The sequence below is a fragment of the Solea senegalensis genome, linkage group LG2 (genome assembly GCF_019176455.1).
Source record: "Solea senegalensis isolate Sse05_10M linkage group LG2, IFAPA_SoseM_1, whole genome shotgun sequence".
NCBI classification, from domain to species: Eukaryota; Metazoa; Chordata; class Actinopteri; order Pleuronectiformes; family Soleidae; genus Solea; species Solea senegalensis.
Genome location: NC_058022.1, coordinates 36,037,178 through 36,054,086, shown reverse-complemented (window position 1 = coordinate 36,054,086; position 16,909 = coordinate 36,037,178). Strand labels below are relative to the sequence as shown.

The following is a 16,909-nucleotide window of genomic DNA, read 5'->3' as shown; positions in this document are numbered from 1 at the left end:
GACCAAAAAGTGTTTAAAAATGTTGTATTGTTCCAAAAACATTATCTGACATGTCATCAAGATAAGAAAATCAAAGATTGAATAGATATTGTGTGTGTGTGTGTGTGTGTGTGTGTGTGTGTGTGTGTGCGTGTGTGTGCAGGGGTGTCAGCCACAGTAAAGTCACAGTCCTGGGTTACGGGCTCCTCACCTCCGACTCACGCCCCCTGGTGGAGGCTCTGGAGCGGCGGGGGTTTGGCGTGGTCATCGTGGACGAGTCTCATTACCTGAAGTCCAGGAATGCGGCGCGGACTAAGGTCCTGGTTCCTCTGATTCAGAACATTAAGCGGACCGTTCTGCTCACGGGAACGCCGGCGCTGGGTCGACCTGAGGAGGTAAAAACATTAACCCGACTAAAGTCGTTCAAGATTAAACACAAAAGTGTCATCATTCTGTCTATAAAAGTCTGACAGAGGAAATACAGCAAATGATGTTTCTACACACTAAAAAACGTTGTAATGTTATAAAAACATGTCACAACCATTTTAAAATAGTTTCAAACATGTGAAAAACGTACGTCTGTTCCAAAATAATTTATGTTCCTGCAAAAACATGTAAATGACATCACAAAAGCGACTGGTATTTCTTAAAAAGTTACAGAATGCTTCAAAAATATTATTTAAGTCACCAAACGTGCAAAATATTTTAATTTTTACAGCTGCTGTTCCTGACATCCCAAAAAAATTGACTGAAATTTCCCAAAACATTGCAAAATAAATAGTGTGATGGTGTGGTCTATAGTCTGATCTCTGCTGATAGAGACAGATTCAGTTATTCAGTTTTTTGTATTTTGATGTCTATGGTGGTCTATGGTGTGGCCTATACTATGGAACATAGACTCTATAGTTTGGTCCCTGTTCGTGGAAACAGATTTAATTATTATTATTTGGTATTTTGATGTCAGATTGTGTGATGGTATGGTCTATAGTCTGAGGGGAGGGGGGGGGCTTAGCTGCGTCTTCTAACGAAGCTCTTTCACACCACCGTGCAGGCTGATCGCCATGGTAACTTGATCCAGAGCAGGTAACGCTCACATCCAACATTCACAAAGCCAATTAACTCTCAGCAGCGTCACTTATCCTCAAGGATCCCGCCGACTTATTTCAATAACCTTTGTTGCAAAAACTTCATTTGCAAAGGCCGATGTGAGGAGACGGTGCGCGGCAATAAATGAGACAAGTAATAAAAAGAAGCACACAGGGGGAAACTATTGAATTCTGAGACAATAAGAGGGGCTGTTCACAGGACAGCAGCACAGCCTCTCCATAATGATTTATTATATCTTTCTGATATGTATTATATATTGAAGTTGTAGATCGCAGACGTATTCCATCATTGCAGCCGCAGCAGACCGACCGTATAGAAAAAAACAATACAGTATCAATAAGACGAGCTGCAGTGTTCTAATGATGCAGCGCAGGGTCGGAGTCACACAGCTTTAAATTATCATCAGTGATTATAAATCAGCGTATTTATCGTATTTACAGTTTAATCCCAGCTATCGACCGGAAACTGAAAGTCACACACACATAAAAACACACCGGGCCTCATCATTATTCATTACCTGGGTCTTTTATTACACTAAATGTGTCGCATATTAAAAGAACATTTTATTGCTCCACACAACCATTTAATATGCTTTACAAACACGGAAAGAAATGTGTACAAAAAGATTCAAGCTGCGATTTGTAAACCGTTCACTCTCCCACACCAAAGCCCTGAGAGAAAGTCAATGATTTAACATCACAGCACACAGGAGTTGTTGATCCACTGCTGCCTCCATCACTGAGTTCAAATGTTTTATTTTGTCAAACTCTGTGTTTGAACATCTTTGTTCAGATATACCTCAGTGACACAAAGTGACCACACGAGGCAGCAGTAGACAGTAGTAGATAAAGCTGTGAACATATTCTTAAGATTTTATAAGGTGAGTCTTTTGTTCAGTGGCTTGAAAAAATGATTAAATCAGAGGTCACACTCTGGTTTGTGTGAGATCAGGAAGAACAGTCACAGGTTTTCATAAAATATTAAAATCAATTCTGACTCTGTGCAGGAAAACAACGCCTCACACACACACACACACACACGACAGGCTTTGTGTTTAAGATGTTGTCTAAGCTGCTGTGAGGAAAACTTAATTATTGCCCAGACTCGATCATGATAATTAACTGATGAAACTCAGGCGGCTAATTAATTCCACAATGAAGTGAAGTTTGTGCTTATGAGGAATCTTTACCCAGTGTGTAATAGAGAAACTGTGTGTGTGTGTGTGTGTGTGTGTGTGTACATGCCATCATGTCTCCGCCTGCAGTGGAGGTGAGGATAGTTTTAGGATATCTTCCTCCCTGTCGCTGCCACTAGAATCTGAAACTGAGTATAACATTTTATCATCTGCAGCACAGACCTGATAAGCCCTGTCCCTGCCTGTGTGCCAGTCTCCTCATCGCCATCATTACTCAGTGTGGCTCTGACATCGAGTTAGCACACAGCTCAGGGCATGCCGCACTGTTCGTGATGTGCCCTCATTCCACCCACCTATTATATCAACAGTGTGAGGGCTGAAAATGCAAAGCTCCTGTTGAACAAGTGATGAATTTAGAATAGCACTCGCACTGTGGCAACCCACTCCTGATTACCCATCATTACTGCAGAAATAGTGGAAATCAACTCGGATTCTGGGGCTGTGTTGTGATATTACCCACTCAGTGTTTGAAAACTAGTGACAGAAACAAGCGGCGTGTGATTTATTTGTGGTTTTAAGGTGAAATTAAGCATGGATTCAGTTCTGTTCTCACACTTTGACCTGGTTAATTGGCGCGGACACAAATTACCACTCAGCGGTGCGACTCGGGACGGGTGAACTGGGCGAAGGACAAGAGGACCTTGAATAAATTGCTCACCAGAAGCACCTCATGACAGCAGAGTAATTGTGAGCACAGGTGAGGTCTGTGTTTCAAGCCAAAAAAGGAAAAGAGGAAGCTGTAAGAGTGATAGTGTGCTCTCCGCTTTCAAAAAAGTAAGAGTTGACCAGTCAGACACTGAAAAGACACTGTCTTCATGATGAACGGCAAAGTCTGCCACTTTTGTCAAGGAGATCTTTTTTTAAATTTATATTTAATAAAAGAAAGAATAAGAAATATGTTCTCGCTGGCACAGAGTTTTGGTCCTGCAGTCGCATCAGTTCACTAATGTGAAGCCACTTTGTACAGAAGTGTGAAAATACACGACATAAGTAAAATAATATGAGTTAAATTCCATAGGTGAACTCTGACTATGTGAGCTACAGGAAGTTAGCACCGATTCAGTTATATTAAGTCTGCTAACACTAGCTATTATAACATGAATGAACAAATAATATGCCATAAGTAGTGACATGTTATTGTTTTTTTCAGAGATAGCTTTAATTTTGACCCTTCAGGACCACTGTAGAGACATAGTATGAGTCATAGAAACAGTGAACAGTGACACGGCAGGTTTTTTGGCTAGCTTTAGCTTCGTCCACCACCAGACCAGGAAACGGTTTGTTTTGTTGTTCATTCATTTAGCTTTTCAAATGTCAAAAGAGGAAAAATGTGTTATCTCTATTACAGCAGGACTTGCTAACATGCTAACATATTTGCAAAACAACAAACAAACAAACATAATTTTTAAACAGCTCTTTTGCTAGTTAAACTAAGCTAAAATTAATCTCCAAAAGCCTAGGGCTATTTCTACTGCAAAAACGGGTTTACTGCTCATTATTTGTAACTTTTTTTGGTAAATATAATATATATAATATAATTTATTTAATATAATGTATCGTTTTAATGTTGTTATGATTTCAAATTTTCACAAGTTGCTAGCTAAAATATTAGCTAAAATTAGCCACCAAAGGCCTAGACTGATTTGCAGTGCAACGATGGTTTACTACTTATTATTGAAACGTTTTTTGGAAGACTTTATTTTCTTCTTATATATATCTTATTTATTATTTATCTTTAGTTTTTAAATGTTGTAATTAGAGCTGAAACAATTACTCCACTAATAATCAATTAATCAAGTAGTAAATTACTAAATTAATCGTCTTTTTTCTTTGCTCCGCATAAACAAAGAAATCATTAAAACTGAATCATTTTGGTTTGTGGACAAAAACAAGACATTTTATGGACCAAACGATGACTCGATGAAAATGATCTACTAATCACTAATAATCGTTAGTCGCAGTTCTAGTTGTAATTGTTTAATTTATTTAACAAGATTATTGTGTGTGAATTATGACCCACAAGAAATACAGTTATGTGTCCATTCATACACACACAGGTTAATTCATGTTTTCATTCTGTGTGTCTGCTCAGCTGTTCATGCAGATTGATGCCCTCTATCCGAGGATATTTGGAACCTGGACAGAGTACGCCAAGAAATACTGCAATGCCCATTACAGGTGACTATTATATCACAGAGCCACAGGCTGACACACACACACACACACACACACACACACACACACATACATACCTCGTACATACCTCGTACAAATCTTTAACCTCATATCCTCCTGTTGCTCTACCTTTATTTTCTCTACTGTATCTAGTATTTCCAGTTATGTATTTATTTGTTTTATATATTAGATTTTACTCAATTTGTATTATTGTATTCTTATTTGAAATGAAGCTGATTGACTGAACTGCCAAGGATGAGAGTATAATGGTCATTGTCTGAGTCTAGTGACAGGAAGGAACAGCCGGCGCACCTCCAAAGCTACATGTTTTATAAAAGTGGGGGTAATGTGCCAGATTAGTCCTGATCAATGATTGTAAAGATGGACGACGTTAGCATTATGGGACATGGACCAAACAAAAACTCTATACAACTGATGCTTTTCTTCATTTTTCTTAATGAAGTCTCTATAGTTTCTGTATGTAAGCTATTTTTTGGCCATGGAGATGAATTAAAAGTGGTATTAATTAAAACAAATACATTTAGAAAAGTCAAAGTATGTGAAAGTTCTTAGTCAGAGTTTCATTAAATCCCATGCATCTATTTTTGAAGTGATTGTACAGGTCAGGTGAGCTGTACCTGCGTCTGTGGCGGCTGAGCTGCTGAGTCGGTGTGATTTCAGAGCCAGATCATCGCAACTCGAGCCAAAGCGTTAAATGCCAACTGGCCGCGGGTTGCCAGTGACGATCACTTACATGTGTGAACAAACACATCAAATGCATTGTTTTGGGCGTCCATCAAAGTCAGCAGATCAGTCTGGGATGGGCGCGGTGCCATTAATGATTACGGTGTATATAATGGCACTCGGAGCTGCTCTGAGCCTCACACTCACAGATAAAACACAGCGGCAGTGTCATCTGTGTTCCTGCTGCAGTGAAATGCAGCGTCGCAGCCGGACAGCTCCTGGTTCCGCACCAGAAATACACGTTATTTTTGAAGCAGTGAGTCATTTCATTCCCTCCTCTTTGAAAACTACAAGTCTGAAAAGTGAAGTGTGAAACAGTGAATTCTGGCAGCGCCTTGTTAACTTTGTCCACCACTCGCAGCCAAAATGGCAGACAACCAGTCTTTGTGTGGAGGGCCAGTTCTATTCTAAAACTCCGTTTGGCTGATGAATTGTGAAAGTTGCTGTTGAGTTTTGGGATGAACCTGCTGCTGTGCCCATTAGACAACATAGTTTCCTGCTCTGCAAACTGCCCTAAAGCAAAAAAGCTCATTCCCTGACTGCGGCAGCAGACCTGCTCTGCTATAAACAATGGGAGGCTGCTGTGCTGCTGGGCAGCTCCCAGGTGGGAATGTTTATATGTGTTTAACTATTCCTTCAGGGCACATGCTGTAAATAAGCATGTTTGCTTTAGGAACTCTCTCTCTCGTTTAGAAATGTATCCAGAGAAAAAGCTGTAGCAGTGGCGGGCTGTGACCCCTTGTGACCTCTTCACCTGCCCATTCACTCTCTCTCAGGTACTTCGGGCCTCGCAGGCAGTGGGACTGTCGAGGTGCGTCCAACCTGGAGGAGCTGCACCAGCAGCTCAGCAAGATCATGATCCGTCGCCTGAAGGCCGACGTGCTCACTCAGCTGCCGCCCAAGATCCGCCAGCGTATTCCCTTCGACCTGCCCAAGGAGGCGGCCAAGGTACGGGATAGTTCAGGTTTGGCCAGTGATGGAGGGAATTGAACTGTATCCTCTTTACAAGGCTCACCTCATAAAATCTATATCTGCCTAAGTCTTTGATATCTTAAAACTGTATTTTATTAATTTTGCTTTTTAATTATAGTATAAGTATAAGCTTAAATGTTTAGTACGGGAAAAACAAAGCTTAAATCTATGTGTCTTTATCTCACTGTTGGACAGAGTCTCTCTCAGTGAAAACATTTGATTCACATGATCACTGCTTTATCTACAGGAAACTGACGTTTGTAAACCACTCACTCTCCCACACCAAACCCCATAGAGAAAATCGGTGATTTCAGCTCATGGGGACACAGGAGCTGCTGGTCTACTGCTGTGTGGCCCTTTTAAAAGTTCGGCAGGATTTTAAATGCCAAACTAACAAAATAAGACATTTGAACTTAGTGATGGAGGCAGCAGTGGATCAACAACTCCTGTGTGCTGTGATGTTAAAATCACTGATTTGGTGGTTTACAAACTTCATTTTTCTCCTAACGTTATCACCAGCTCAGTCTCAGACTAGCTCTTGGCACAGGGGGCGCTCACAACAGACTCTACCTCCTAAACCCACACCTGACTACCTGAACGCTCCACATCTTCTTCCATGTCACATCGTGATTAAATGTGAAACAACAAATTAGATTCACGCTGTTGGCTGAAATTAAATCCCACAGTCACACCAGCAGGCCATGTTTTACTTTCTCTCCCAACTTTTGTCTCGGCTCTAAATTTAGCTGTTAATTAATGTTCATTAGTCTTTTATTAAAGAAAACTAAAGTATATATTTAATTCTTAAGTGTCAAATATGATTTTTTTGAAAATGTTAATTAATACAAAAGTTTAAATGTGGTTATAGCAGCAGACAGAACAGCTATTTTCTCTAATGTGATGAATGTTTTTGTTGCTATGTGAACAGAAAAGTGTTAATTATATGGATTTTAACTTAAATGTTCAATAAAATGCGGTGACAATCATAGAAAATCACAGAATAGATTTAAATAGAAGAGAATTGATGACACTTGTTCTTCAGAATCTGAACTCATTCATTCATAAATTGTATATGAAAGAAGTCAAATTGTGCTCATTTGCTGCTGTAGGATTATATAACTGCCCTTCAGTGTGTGTGTGTGTTTCATGTTTTTTGTGTGTAGGTGTTTTTAGTGTTTTTTTTTAACCTCCTCAAAGTTCTGGTTGCAGTTTCCGCCTCCCACATTGCACGGGCTGTGTGGTGGAGCGTCCACGTGAATGTTGGGGGGTCAGTGGAGTCAAAGCTGTGCAGCGTTCTCACTTTCCCGTCGGCTGCAGGGAGAGAGAGAAATCCACAATAAATAAAGAGCCTTTGTTGTATTTTTGCGGAGAGAAAGAAAAAAAGTAGCTGGAGCAGCTCAGCTCAGCTCAGCACTAATTATACATCATCCCAGGAATGACACTCCAATACGGAAGTTGCTCGTGAAAGTGATGATGCAGCGTTTTTCTTTTTTCTCTCTCTGCGAAATGTTAAGCGACGCTTTAATTGGAGGCTAAATATGGTCAGTGTTTCTACACCACGGAGCCAATTAGGCCAGTGAACGCACGTGTAGAAGAGCGGGAAAAGTTCATGTCATGTCACGGGCGTGTCGTCGCCGCCGCCGCCGTCGCCGTCGCCGCTTTATCTGAACATCGGCTGAAACAGCAGCTTCCGTGTGTGAGGTCCTCACACGCGACGAAAGCTTGTTCTTTGTTCCCGCGGTGAATCTGTGAGTGTGTAGAAGGAAAACAGCCTCACAGCTAAATGGACTGTTATAAAAGGAGGTGTGAAGTGGTCACTCACCCAAAAAACCTGCAAGCAGGAAAAAATAGGAACAATATCAAACATAAAAGACTGCGAGGACATTATTTTCCCTGCAAACAAAGTGTGAGTGTATCTGCCACACACCAGCCGCGCTCACCACTTCATCACTCCTATCTCATTTTACTCCCTAATGATGGCTTTTATCGTCCACAGCCAGACACTTTTTATGTCCCCGCTGCCCTTTACATTTCAGCCCTGGACCTTTTGTCACTGTTCATCTGCTGAATATCACACAGACTGGAGGGTTTCACCACTCAGGTCTATTTTTTTTATTTTCACAGCACATTAGGAGAGGCAATGCTCAAATATAAACTTTTTTTAATTAGAGAAAATAAAGCAGACAGCGAGCGCAGAGACATCTAAGGAAGCACAGCTTTGAGCTTCTCCAGGATGATTCTGTTTATCCGCTCCACCGTCCTTGACTTTGACGACGTTAGGATCCACTGAAATGCTAATGACTGGAACACAAACAGACAAATTGTCGGAGTGAAACTTTCACCACGTACTGTGTGTGTGTTTGTGTGTGTCCTCTCCTTTTCCTGCACATTTTTATTCCCCTTCGACCTTTTTCACACACATACACACACGCACACACCGTGACACGTGTGTGCGCTCCACAGCCACCTCTATCTTCAGTCGCCATATGGTTCACACTTTGATGTTAAAGAAAACACACAGTCCTGTGGAGAATTAACATTCGCAGCCGGAATTCTGTTAAAAGTGAAACGAGCGTTTGTTCACAACAGATGCAAAATAACCTCCAAGGAGGAAATGATGTTGAAGATTTAAAGAGAGAGCACAAGAGTGGCCACTAAACACAAGACTCACCTTTGAAAGACAGCGCTAGATTAGGTCTGTGATATGCTGTGATGTTAAAATCACTGATTTTCTCTCTGGGCTTTGGTGTGGGAGAGTGAGTGGTTTATAAACTTCAGTTTCCTGTTGGAAGAGTCTGTCTCACAGTGAGATATACTGTAGCAGTAAGTGTATATTTTAAAATGATTTTTTAAAGCCGGTCTGAGAACGGAGGTCGTTGTTAAACGCACTGAAGCAAACTGTGATTTGTGAATTTTGAGTTTTAAGATTGATGAGGTGAGACTCAGTGTTTTTGCTTGTGTCCCCGCCCGCAGCCGTCTTCTCTCTGAGAACATAAGCACTCTTCAATCTTCTCATTTCAGGTTATTTAGCATCGCCTGCATAACGAGAACTAATTAAACTTGTCGTAAATTCAAATGTAAAGTTTCTGCATGAATACAGAAATCCTGAACTATCCCTTTTAAAAACAAAGGCGTTCTTTTGAAGCACTTTAAATGATATGCACACAGGAGTCGGTGCAGGAAAATGCAGTAAAACGTAAAGTGTGCTGTTTTCCTTGTCATTTTCCTTTTTTAATTTGTTGTACTTAGTTTATAAATAAATAAAAAGAAAGCGGGAGCCTGCTGTTGACTGACTACAGAACTGTGTTTTTATGATAAACAGCCGTAACCTCTCTGCGTCTCCTTGTTTATGAGCAGAATGCAGCATATGCTGCTCTTCAGCGTCGGCCTCTCCCACTGCGATCCTCGCCGCTCTCCTCGCCGCCTTAAATACGCCTCGCCGATCACCTTGAGAGCGCGCAGGCCGTCTTTGATTTATTGTAGCGGCCTGGTTGCTTCTCCATCTTCGACCCCGGCTTGTCACAACGTGGCTATAATTGGGAGACGCTCATGACCCACCTAACACAGCAGCCCAGGCAGAGGGGGAGGCATCCTAGGGAATTCTCCCCCCTCGCACTCCCTCTCTCATTTTTTTCCTCCCCCCCCTCGTCTTTTCTTCCTCTTCCAGGGAAAGTAGGACACCCAGCAGCACCATTAATTGTTTTGCCCTTTATATCTCAAAAACAGAAGAAGAAGAGGAAGAAGAAAGAATTGAGGCCTCATTGTCTCTTTTGCGCTCTCCTTGTTTGCAGGAGGCCGCGGCCAGCTTCGCCGAGTGGGAGCGCGTGATGAATGCCCAGGGGTCAGGGGTCGCCGCCACAGACAACCCCTTCACTGAGGTCATGAGTCTGGTCACAAAGATGTACAAGCAAACAGCCGTAGCAAAGGTAATGAGAAAGCAGGTGGTGGTGGTGATGGTGGTGGAGGAGTGTATCTCATTTTAGCCCAGTTCACTGTCAGATTTTTATCACCTGAGCACAAATGTGTATCAGTCCACAGCAGAAAATAGTACCGATGATAAGAATACTGACGTTTTCAGAAAATGGAATTGTAAGCTTTTAGAAAATGTGCACAAATACAGACATTTGCCAGGAAACTGAAATGTTTAAATGATCTGTATTTATATATCATCATCCACAGTCTAAAGTACCACTGCTATGCTGATGATACACGTCTGCGAGACAGACTTTTCCAACAGGAAACTGAAGTTTGTAAACCACTCACTCTCCCACACCAAAGCCCAGAGAGAAAATCAGTGATTTTAACATCACAGCACACAGAGTTGTTGATCCACTGCTGCCTCCATCACGAAGTTCAAATGTCTTAGTGGATTTTGCCTTAGTCTGTTTTTCCTGCATTGTCCCTTTAAGAGTTACATCAGTTATTGCAACAATATTTTGATTATATTGCAGTTATTTTGGTCAGGACAGTTTTATAACACCTCATGCCAACCTGACAGCAGCTAAAAGTTCATATCGTTGTAATAGTTTAGTGGTTAAAAAAGTACTTGGTGTGCATGGTGACATCATTAGTGCCACACTGACACGCCGTCAGCGTGATGGACGTCTGCCCCGCGGTCATGAACTCCTCTGAAAGCGGAAAGTTCCGTGTTAAATGTCTGAGTAACGTGGTCCCGCTTCACTGTCAGCGCTCGGTGAACTGACGCCGCAGCGTCATGATCACAGCGTTTGTCCAAGCACTCGGTGAGGAAGCATCGCCATGGTAACAGAGTCTAATGGTCGCCCAATGAAAGCACTTAGACAAAGTAGGGAGTTATAAGTGAGGTATTATTTAGTTGTGTCCAGCCTGGCATGATTACACCTTATCTCAAAGTTGCACGCTGCACTAAAATAGCAACTCTGTGATGTTGTTGCTATGGAGACTCAGCCGGCTCTCAGTCTGAAGTGACATGTTTTTAACGAGAGAGGAGTCTGCGATGTGGGAAGGTGGCCGCATGTGTACAGTGTGAGAATGTAACAAGCGTTTAGGGTTTTTTTCCCCGCGTTGAAGTCGGCGATACAGCCGCTCGTCAGCCGCTCTGATCCTGACGCCAACACCTTCCCTCGTTGTGTCGCGCTGCAGCCGAGCAAACACGCTGTCCCCCCTGCAATCATCCTCCGTGTTCCTGGGCCTCACATTCCTCTCAATTAGCCCAGACGCTCCGAGCCACGAGGAGCGTGGCCTCCGGGTTAACAAAGGCCGGAGATAACCTCCAAATGCAATCACCGCACACGCTACTTCTTCCTCACTCTGCCTCCCAGCTCAGATCCTTTTCTGCTGGTATTTGCTGATTGGATTTCTGCTCAGTTTAGCCTAACACTGGACCTCCTTTCATTACAACTCACCCACACACACACACACACACTCATCCTCCTCAAAGCCGATACCGTGAGTCCACACTCATTTCCTCTCCTATCGGTTTTCAGATTCACACTCACTGTCACTACTTCAGAGGAACATCCTCTCGTCTTATTTTGGATCAATGTGACGGAGGGAGATTTTGTTGGATCCACACGTCTGTTACAACATACACACACAACCATATAAAAGTCACTCACAATGAGTGGATCGTTGAGATTTTCAGTGATCAGGATAATCGTGAGTGCAGAAAATCGTTTCTCATGAGTGACTTGAGAAACACAGTCATTCGATTTCTTCACCACTCATAATGATCCTATTTAAATATTAATTTTACGCTGTTTGAGTGTCTTATTGCCCATATTTTTGCTATTATTGCAGCAGTAATGTGAAAGTATTTTGGTCTGGATGACCGTGACTGGAAATGTTGACATTGTTCCAATTTACCAACATTTTTTGCCAAAGTAAGTCTTGTTTTTGTAACGTCAGTAACATGTTTCTGAGGATTGATGAGAAAGTAATGCTTTTGTTAGCATTGCAGCATTTTTTTGTCACTAGAGTAACATGTTTTTGTTGTATTACAACATTTTTAACACTTTTTGGTCAAGCAAGTAATGTTTTTGTACATCAGTAGCAGCTTTTTTAATACTACACATTTTTTTGATGGCGTGAATAATTCAATATTATTAATAATCAAAGTTTTTGTAGCATTGAAGCATTTCTAAAAAATTGAGTTTTGAAACAGATGAGTTCACCTGTTTGCTGTGTCAGAGTTCAGACAACAGACGACTCACAGATGTAAGGTGAGGGGATTTCAGTTTGTTTTAGAGACAGATTTATCGCAGTCAGATCATGAATCATAAGAGTTTCAGTCCGGATAATCCTGACATTAAATTCTCAAACCCATGTCTAATCTATGTCACTGGGACGAGCAGCTCGGCCCCCACCTTCCCGGCCTCCCACCTTCCTGTCAGTCTGCCTTGCGATGGAGCTGCCAAACGCCTTTGGGGTATTTTTATTGCTTTACCCGCCAAGCATCTGCTCCCAATTACCCAGAGAGGACAGCTCTGATGCTGGACTTTAAAGTGAGCTAACGGGCCGCTTCAGACAGCCGAGAAGTTTGTGCGCTAATTAAACTCAGCGGAAGGAAGCTGGCGAAGCCCGGCCGTCAGTAATGAGGACCCCCCAGATCAGAACAGGGTCGGCGGGCCTGGCGGACAGATTCATTATCAGGCACATTGGCTAATTATCGGCGCGGCAAAGCAGAGGTTTTTCGCCCAGCAGAGCAGGTGTGATGGCTGCAGAGGTTGTCAGGTTGCGGGAGGTGTGGAGATTACGAGGGTGGGATTCACACCGTGGAGAAAGCCTTGTCACCTAAACCATCGCGCCACTTCTCCGCTCCACTCAAATCAAACCCCACCGTTCCTCCTGAGCTGCTGCTATTCTCGGGAGCCTTTTTTGGCCCGAGGCTCTGAAATGAGCCGAGGCCGGATGCTCAATGTCACGCTCACGCGGCAGCACATCCTCTCGGGCTTCGCAGGAGGCAGCGGCGCGAAGGAAGGCACGGCCACCGCAGCCGTCACAGTGTGATCGCCGGGCAGGAACCGTGATAGATACGGATACCTGCAGGGTACGGTTAACTCTGCTGCCTCAGCCCTTCGTTAGCCTCACACTGTCAATCAAGGTCGGAGCAGGAATAAAATAAGCGGGACGATGATGCGTTTAAAGCCTTGTTACTTTCAGACTTCATGAATAAAACACCACTAAGAGGAAATTATGAAGCAAATAACTGCTGAGTAAAGTAGTCACCGGAGAGAGCACGGATTATTATACTGAGAGTGATATTATATACATTTAACTAAGTCTGAGTAAACTTACTTCATGTCTTCTAAAGGGATAGTTCAGGTTGTGCATGAGACAGATGCAGGACACAAAGACAAGTTTCAGCCACTATAACATGTCCACTTCTTTATCTCACTGTGAGACAGATTTTGCCAACAGGAAATGGAACTCACTCATCCACACCAAAGTCCATACAGAAAAACATCAATTTTTCGACTGCTGCCTCGTGTGGTCAGTTTGTGTCACTGAGGTCAATCTGAAGAAAGATTTCAAACACAGAGTTTGACAAAATAACACATCAGAACTTAGTGATGGAGGCAGCAGTGGATCCACAACTCCTGTGTGTGTGATGGACTTTGGATTTTGGTGTGGGAGAGTGAGTAGTTTATTTAATCAGTTTCTTGTTTAACAGTGACTTGATACTCACTTGAGACAATGTTCACAGCTTTATTTCACTGTTAGACAAAATTTTGAAAAAGGAAACTGAAGTTATTTAAAACCACTTACTCTCCCACACCAAAGCCCATAGAGAAAATCAGGGATTTTAACATCACAGCACACAGAAGTTGTTGATCCACTGCTGCCTTCATCAGTAAGCTCTAATGTCTTATTTTTTAGTTTTCAATATTTGAAATATTTCATTAAGAAGTCAGTGACACAAAGTGACCACACGAGGCAGCAGAAGACCAGCAGCTCCTGTGTCCTCATGAGCTAAAATCACTCATTTTCTTAATGGGGTTTGGTGTGGGAGAGTGAGTGGTTTAACAAACTTCAGTTTCCTGTAGATGAAGCAGTGATCTGAGCGTGAGTGTCTGTCCCTTTAATGACATTTACAATTAATACATTTTGGTTCATTTTTTTTCCACTGAATCAAAAGGGCAATTTCCTTGTGTGTGGTGTCACCAAACAACACACACACACACTCTCTTTCTCTGACTCTCCTCACACACTAATCATATCTCCATGTTGTGAGTTATTGATTTGCTCTCACTATCTGCGAGCTGACAAATGCGCCCCCACAGATGTGTTGGCCGCGTCCTTTTAAAGGCTGAATCCCTGCCATTCAATGGAGAATCGATCTCTCAGGGGAGGACGCCGCTGTGATTAATTGACTTCTCCACCGATCTAGCCGATTCCTGCGTGTGTGGTCGAGCAGTGTGGTGATAGATTCAGTCGCTCTCTTTCATCAGTGTCTATTTCTGATCTTCTCTCTCTCTGTGTTTGTGTGTGTGTGTGTGTGTGTGTGTGCAGGCGGGAGCTGTGAAGGACTACATTAAGATGATGTTGGAGACTGAGCAGCTGAAGTTCCTGGTGTTTGCACACCACCTCACCATGCTGCAGGCCTGCACCGAGGCCGTCATCGAGGCCAAGGTAACCTCACGACGCTCGGGTGTAAACTAATAAGATCAACAAGAAAAAACACACACACACACACACACGAGGTGTTTGGAAATCATTTCAGCTTCCATGCTGCTGCTTTTTATGTGTTTTCATGGTAACCAACCAGAGATCAGTCGCACACTCCCACGTTCAAAGCCGTCGCAAACACACACGTCGCCGTTTGCAGCGGCCTTCGCCATTCCTCCATCCCCGCCGCTCCCATTGAGACGCAGCCCTGAACACAATAACCCACTGATTACACGTGTGTTTATTCATGGATTTACACTCATGTGTGTTTGTGTGACACATCATCCCCTTCTCACTGAAGGAAACACAACGTGTGTCCTGGAAGCCTGTAGGTTTTACCATCAGTGATGACCGTAGCATTGAGGCAAAATCAGAGATTTTAGCTTGTGTCACTGAGGTAAATCTGAACGAATATTTTCAAACACAGAATTAAAAAGAGAACACATGAGAACTTTGTGATGGAGACAGCAGTGGATCAACAACTCCTGTGTGTGTGATGTTAAATCACTGATTTTCTCTATGGGCTTTGGTGTGGGAGAATGAGTGGTTTACGAAGGATGAAATTTAACAGATAAAAAGTACAAGGCTGTTCTTCTACGTGTTCGCAACAACATTTACCGCCATTTTACTTCTGCATCTTTGCGTCTCTTAAAACTTTCACTCCACTCTCCTCACCACGGTGACAGCTCATGTTTTTCATGAATGGGATAACTTGATCAAACAAATGATCCTTTTTACAGTTTCACAGCAGTTGAGACTGGAGGAGTCATAAAAAAAACGGCGACGTGATCGTCACGTGATCAGAGGCCATTCACCGCCGCAGCCTCTCCATCACGCCACTGCTTTTTTTATCCCAGCGCTGTTAATTGGTGAGTGCGAACGCACCAGAGAAGGAGCGTGTCGCCGAGTGATGTGTTATCACACGTCGTACAACTGCATTACATTCAGCCGACACCTCGTCGACCCCTGTGAGGCGCACAAACACACACACACACACACACACACACACACACACACACACACACACACGGCAATACCGTTTGCTCGTGATGAGTTGTGAAACACACCGTGAGACACGAGCTGTGCAGGGAAAGTTTACTTTCTGAGACTTTCCTTTAAGAGGGAAAAAAAAGCTGTTGAGTAATGATTAAGAGATAAAAAAAGTTTTCTTTTATTCCATAACCTTTTTTAACGTTGCACCTGTGCTACACCGTACAGCTGAATTTAGCGCACAAGTGGGAGACTGGTATAATTCAGGACTTTTGACATCTGCTGCGATTCCTGAGCCTGGAGCTCAGTGTTGAGTCTGAGTTAATCATCAGTGTGACAGAGATTTAACTTAGAAACACAGCAGGACTATGGACCAAGGAATAAAAATCAAGTATGGAGTCAATTACCTCTGGTTAGTGGGTGAAATGTGGACACATGCTGCACATTTAGGGTTTCCAGGTTAGCATTAAAGGCCAATTCCACTGGAAACGGCTTTAAAAAGGTAAACGGTAAAGACAGGGATGAACATTTGTGCCAAAACTAAATCTAAAAACACAGTGATGGATGGTGCAGGAATAATTCACTCTGTGTTTTAACAGTCGGAGGCTTAAAGGGCTCTTTAACGCTCAGGTAGACTCATAAATGTATGGTTGTGTCATAAATATGTCACAACTCAGAGATCGTCAACTATTTCGATTATCGATTCATTTATTCATTCATTTACGATAATTAAAACACGTTTCCTGATTTTTCAACTTCTTAGATGTGAACTGAATAATTTGTGGTAAAATGACAAGACATTGACTGAGAAAATATTCGACAGCTGAAAGTTATCGATATTTGCAGCACGACAAAAGACTCACCCAATAAAAAGTGTGTCAGTTTAGGCCTAAGATACCTTAAGAGTTATGTTCACGACGGCTTACAATCTGAAGTTTGTAAACCGCTCACTCTCCTACACCAAAGCCCATAGAGAAAATCAGTGATTTTAACATCACAGCACACAGGAGTTGATGATCCACCGCTGAGTTCAAATATCTTTTTTTTTTTTTTAATTTTTAATTTTTGTTTTGTGAGAGCATTACAATACAGCAATTATTT

The 16,909-nt window shown here is 42.5% G+C and overlaps 1 protein-coding gene across 3 annotated transcripts in view; it reads left to right on the top strand.

Moving 5' to 3' along the window:
* zranb3 (zinc finger, RAN-binding domain containing 3) overlaps positions 1–16,909 on the top strand; it is a 59,686-nt gene that overhangs the window by 10,330 nt on the left and 32,447 nt on the right. For all 3 annotated transcript variants that reach the window (XM_044014178.1, XM_044014161.1, XM_044014171.1), the window contains exons 5-9: positions 143–374; positions 4,374–4,459; positions 5,977–6,148; positions 9,964–10,098; positions 14,663–14,782. In XM_044014178.1, coding sequence (XP_043870113.1) covers positions 143–374; positions 4,374–4,459; positions 5,977–6,148; positions 9,964–10,098; positions 14,663–14,782 — 745 coding nt within the window. The remainder of the gene's footprint in view (positions 1–142; positions 375–4,373; positions 4,460–5,976; positions 6,149–9,963; positions 10,099–14,662; positions 14,783–16,909) is intronic.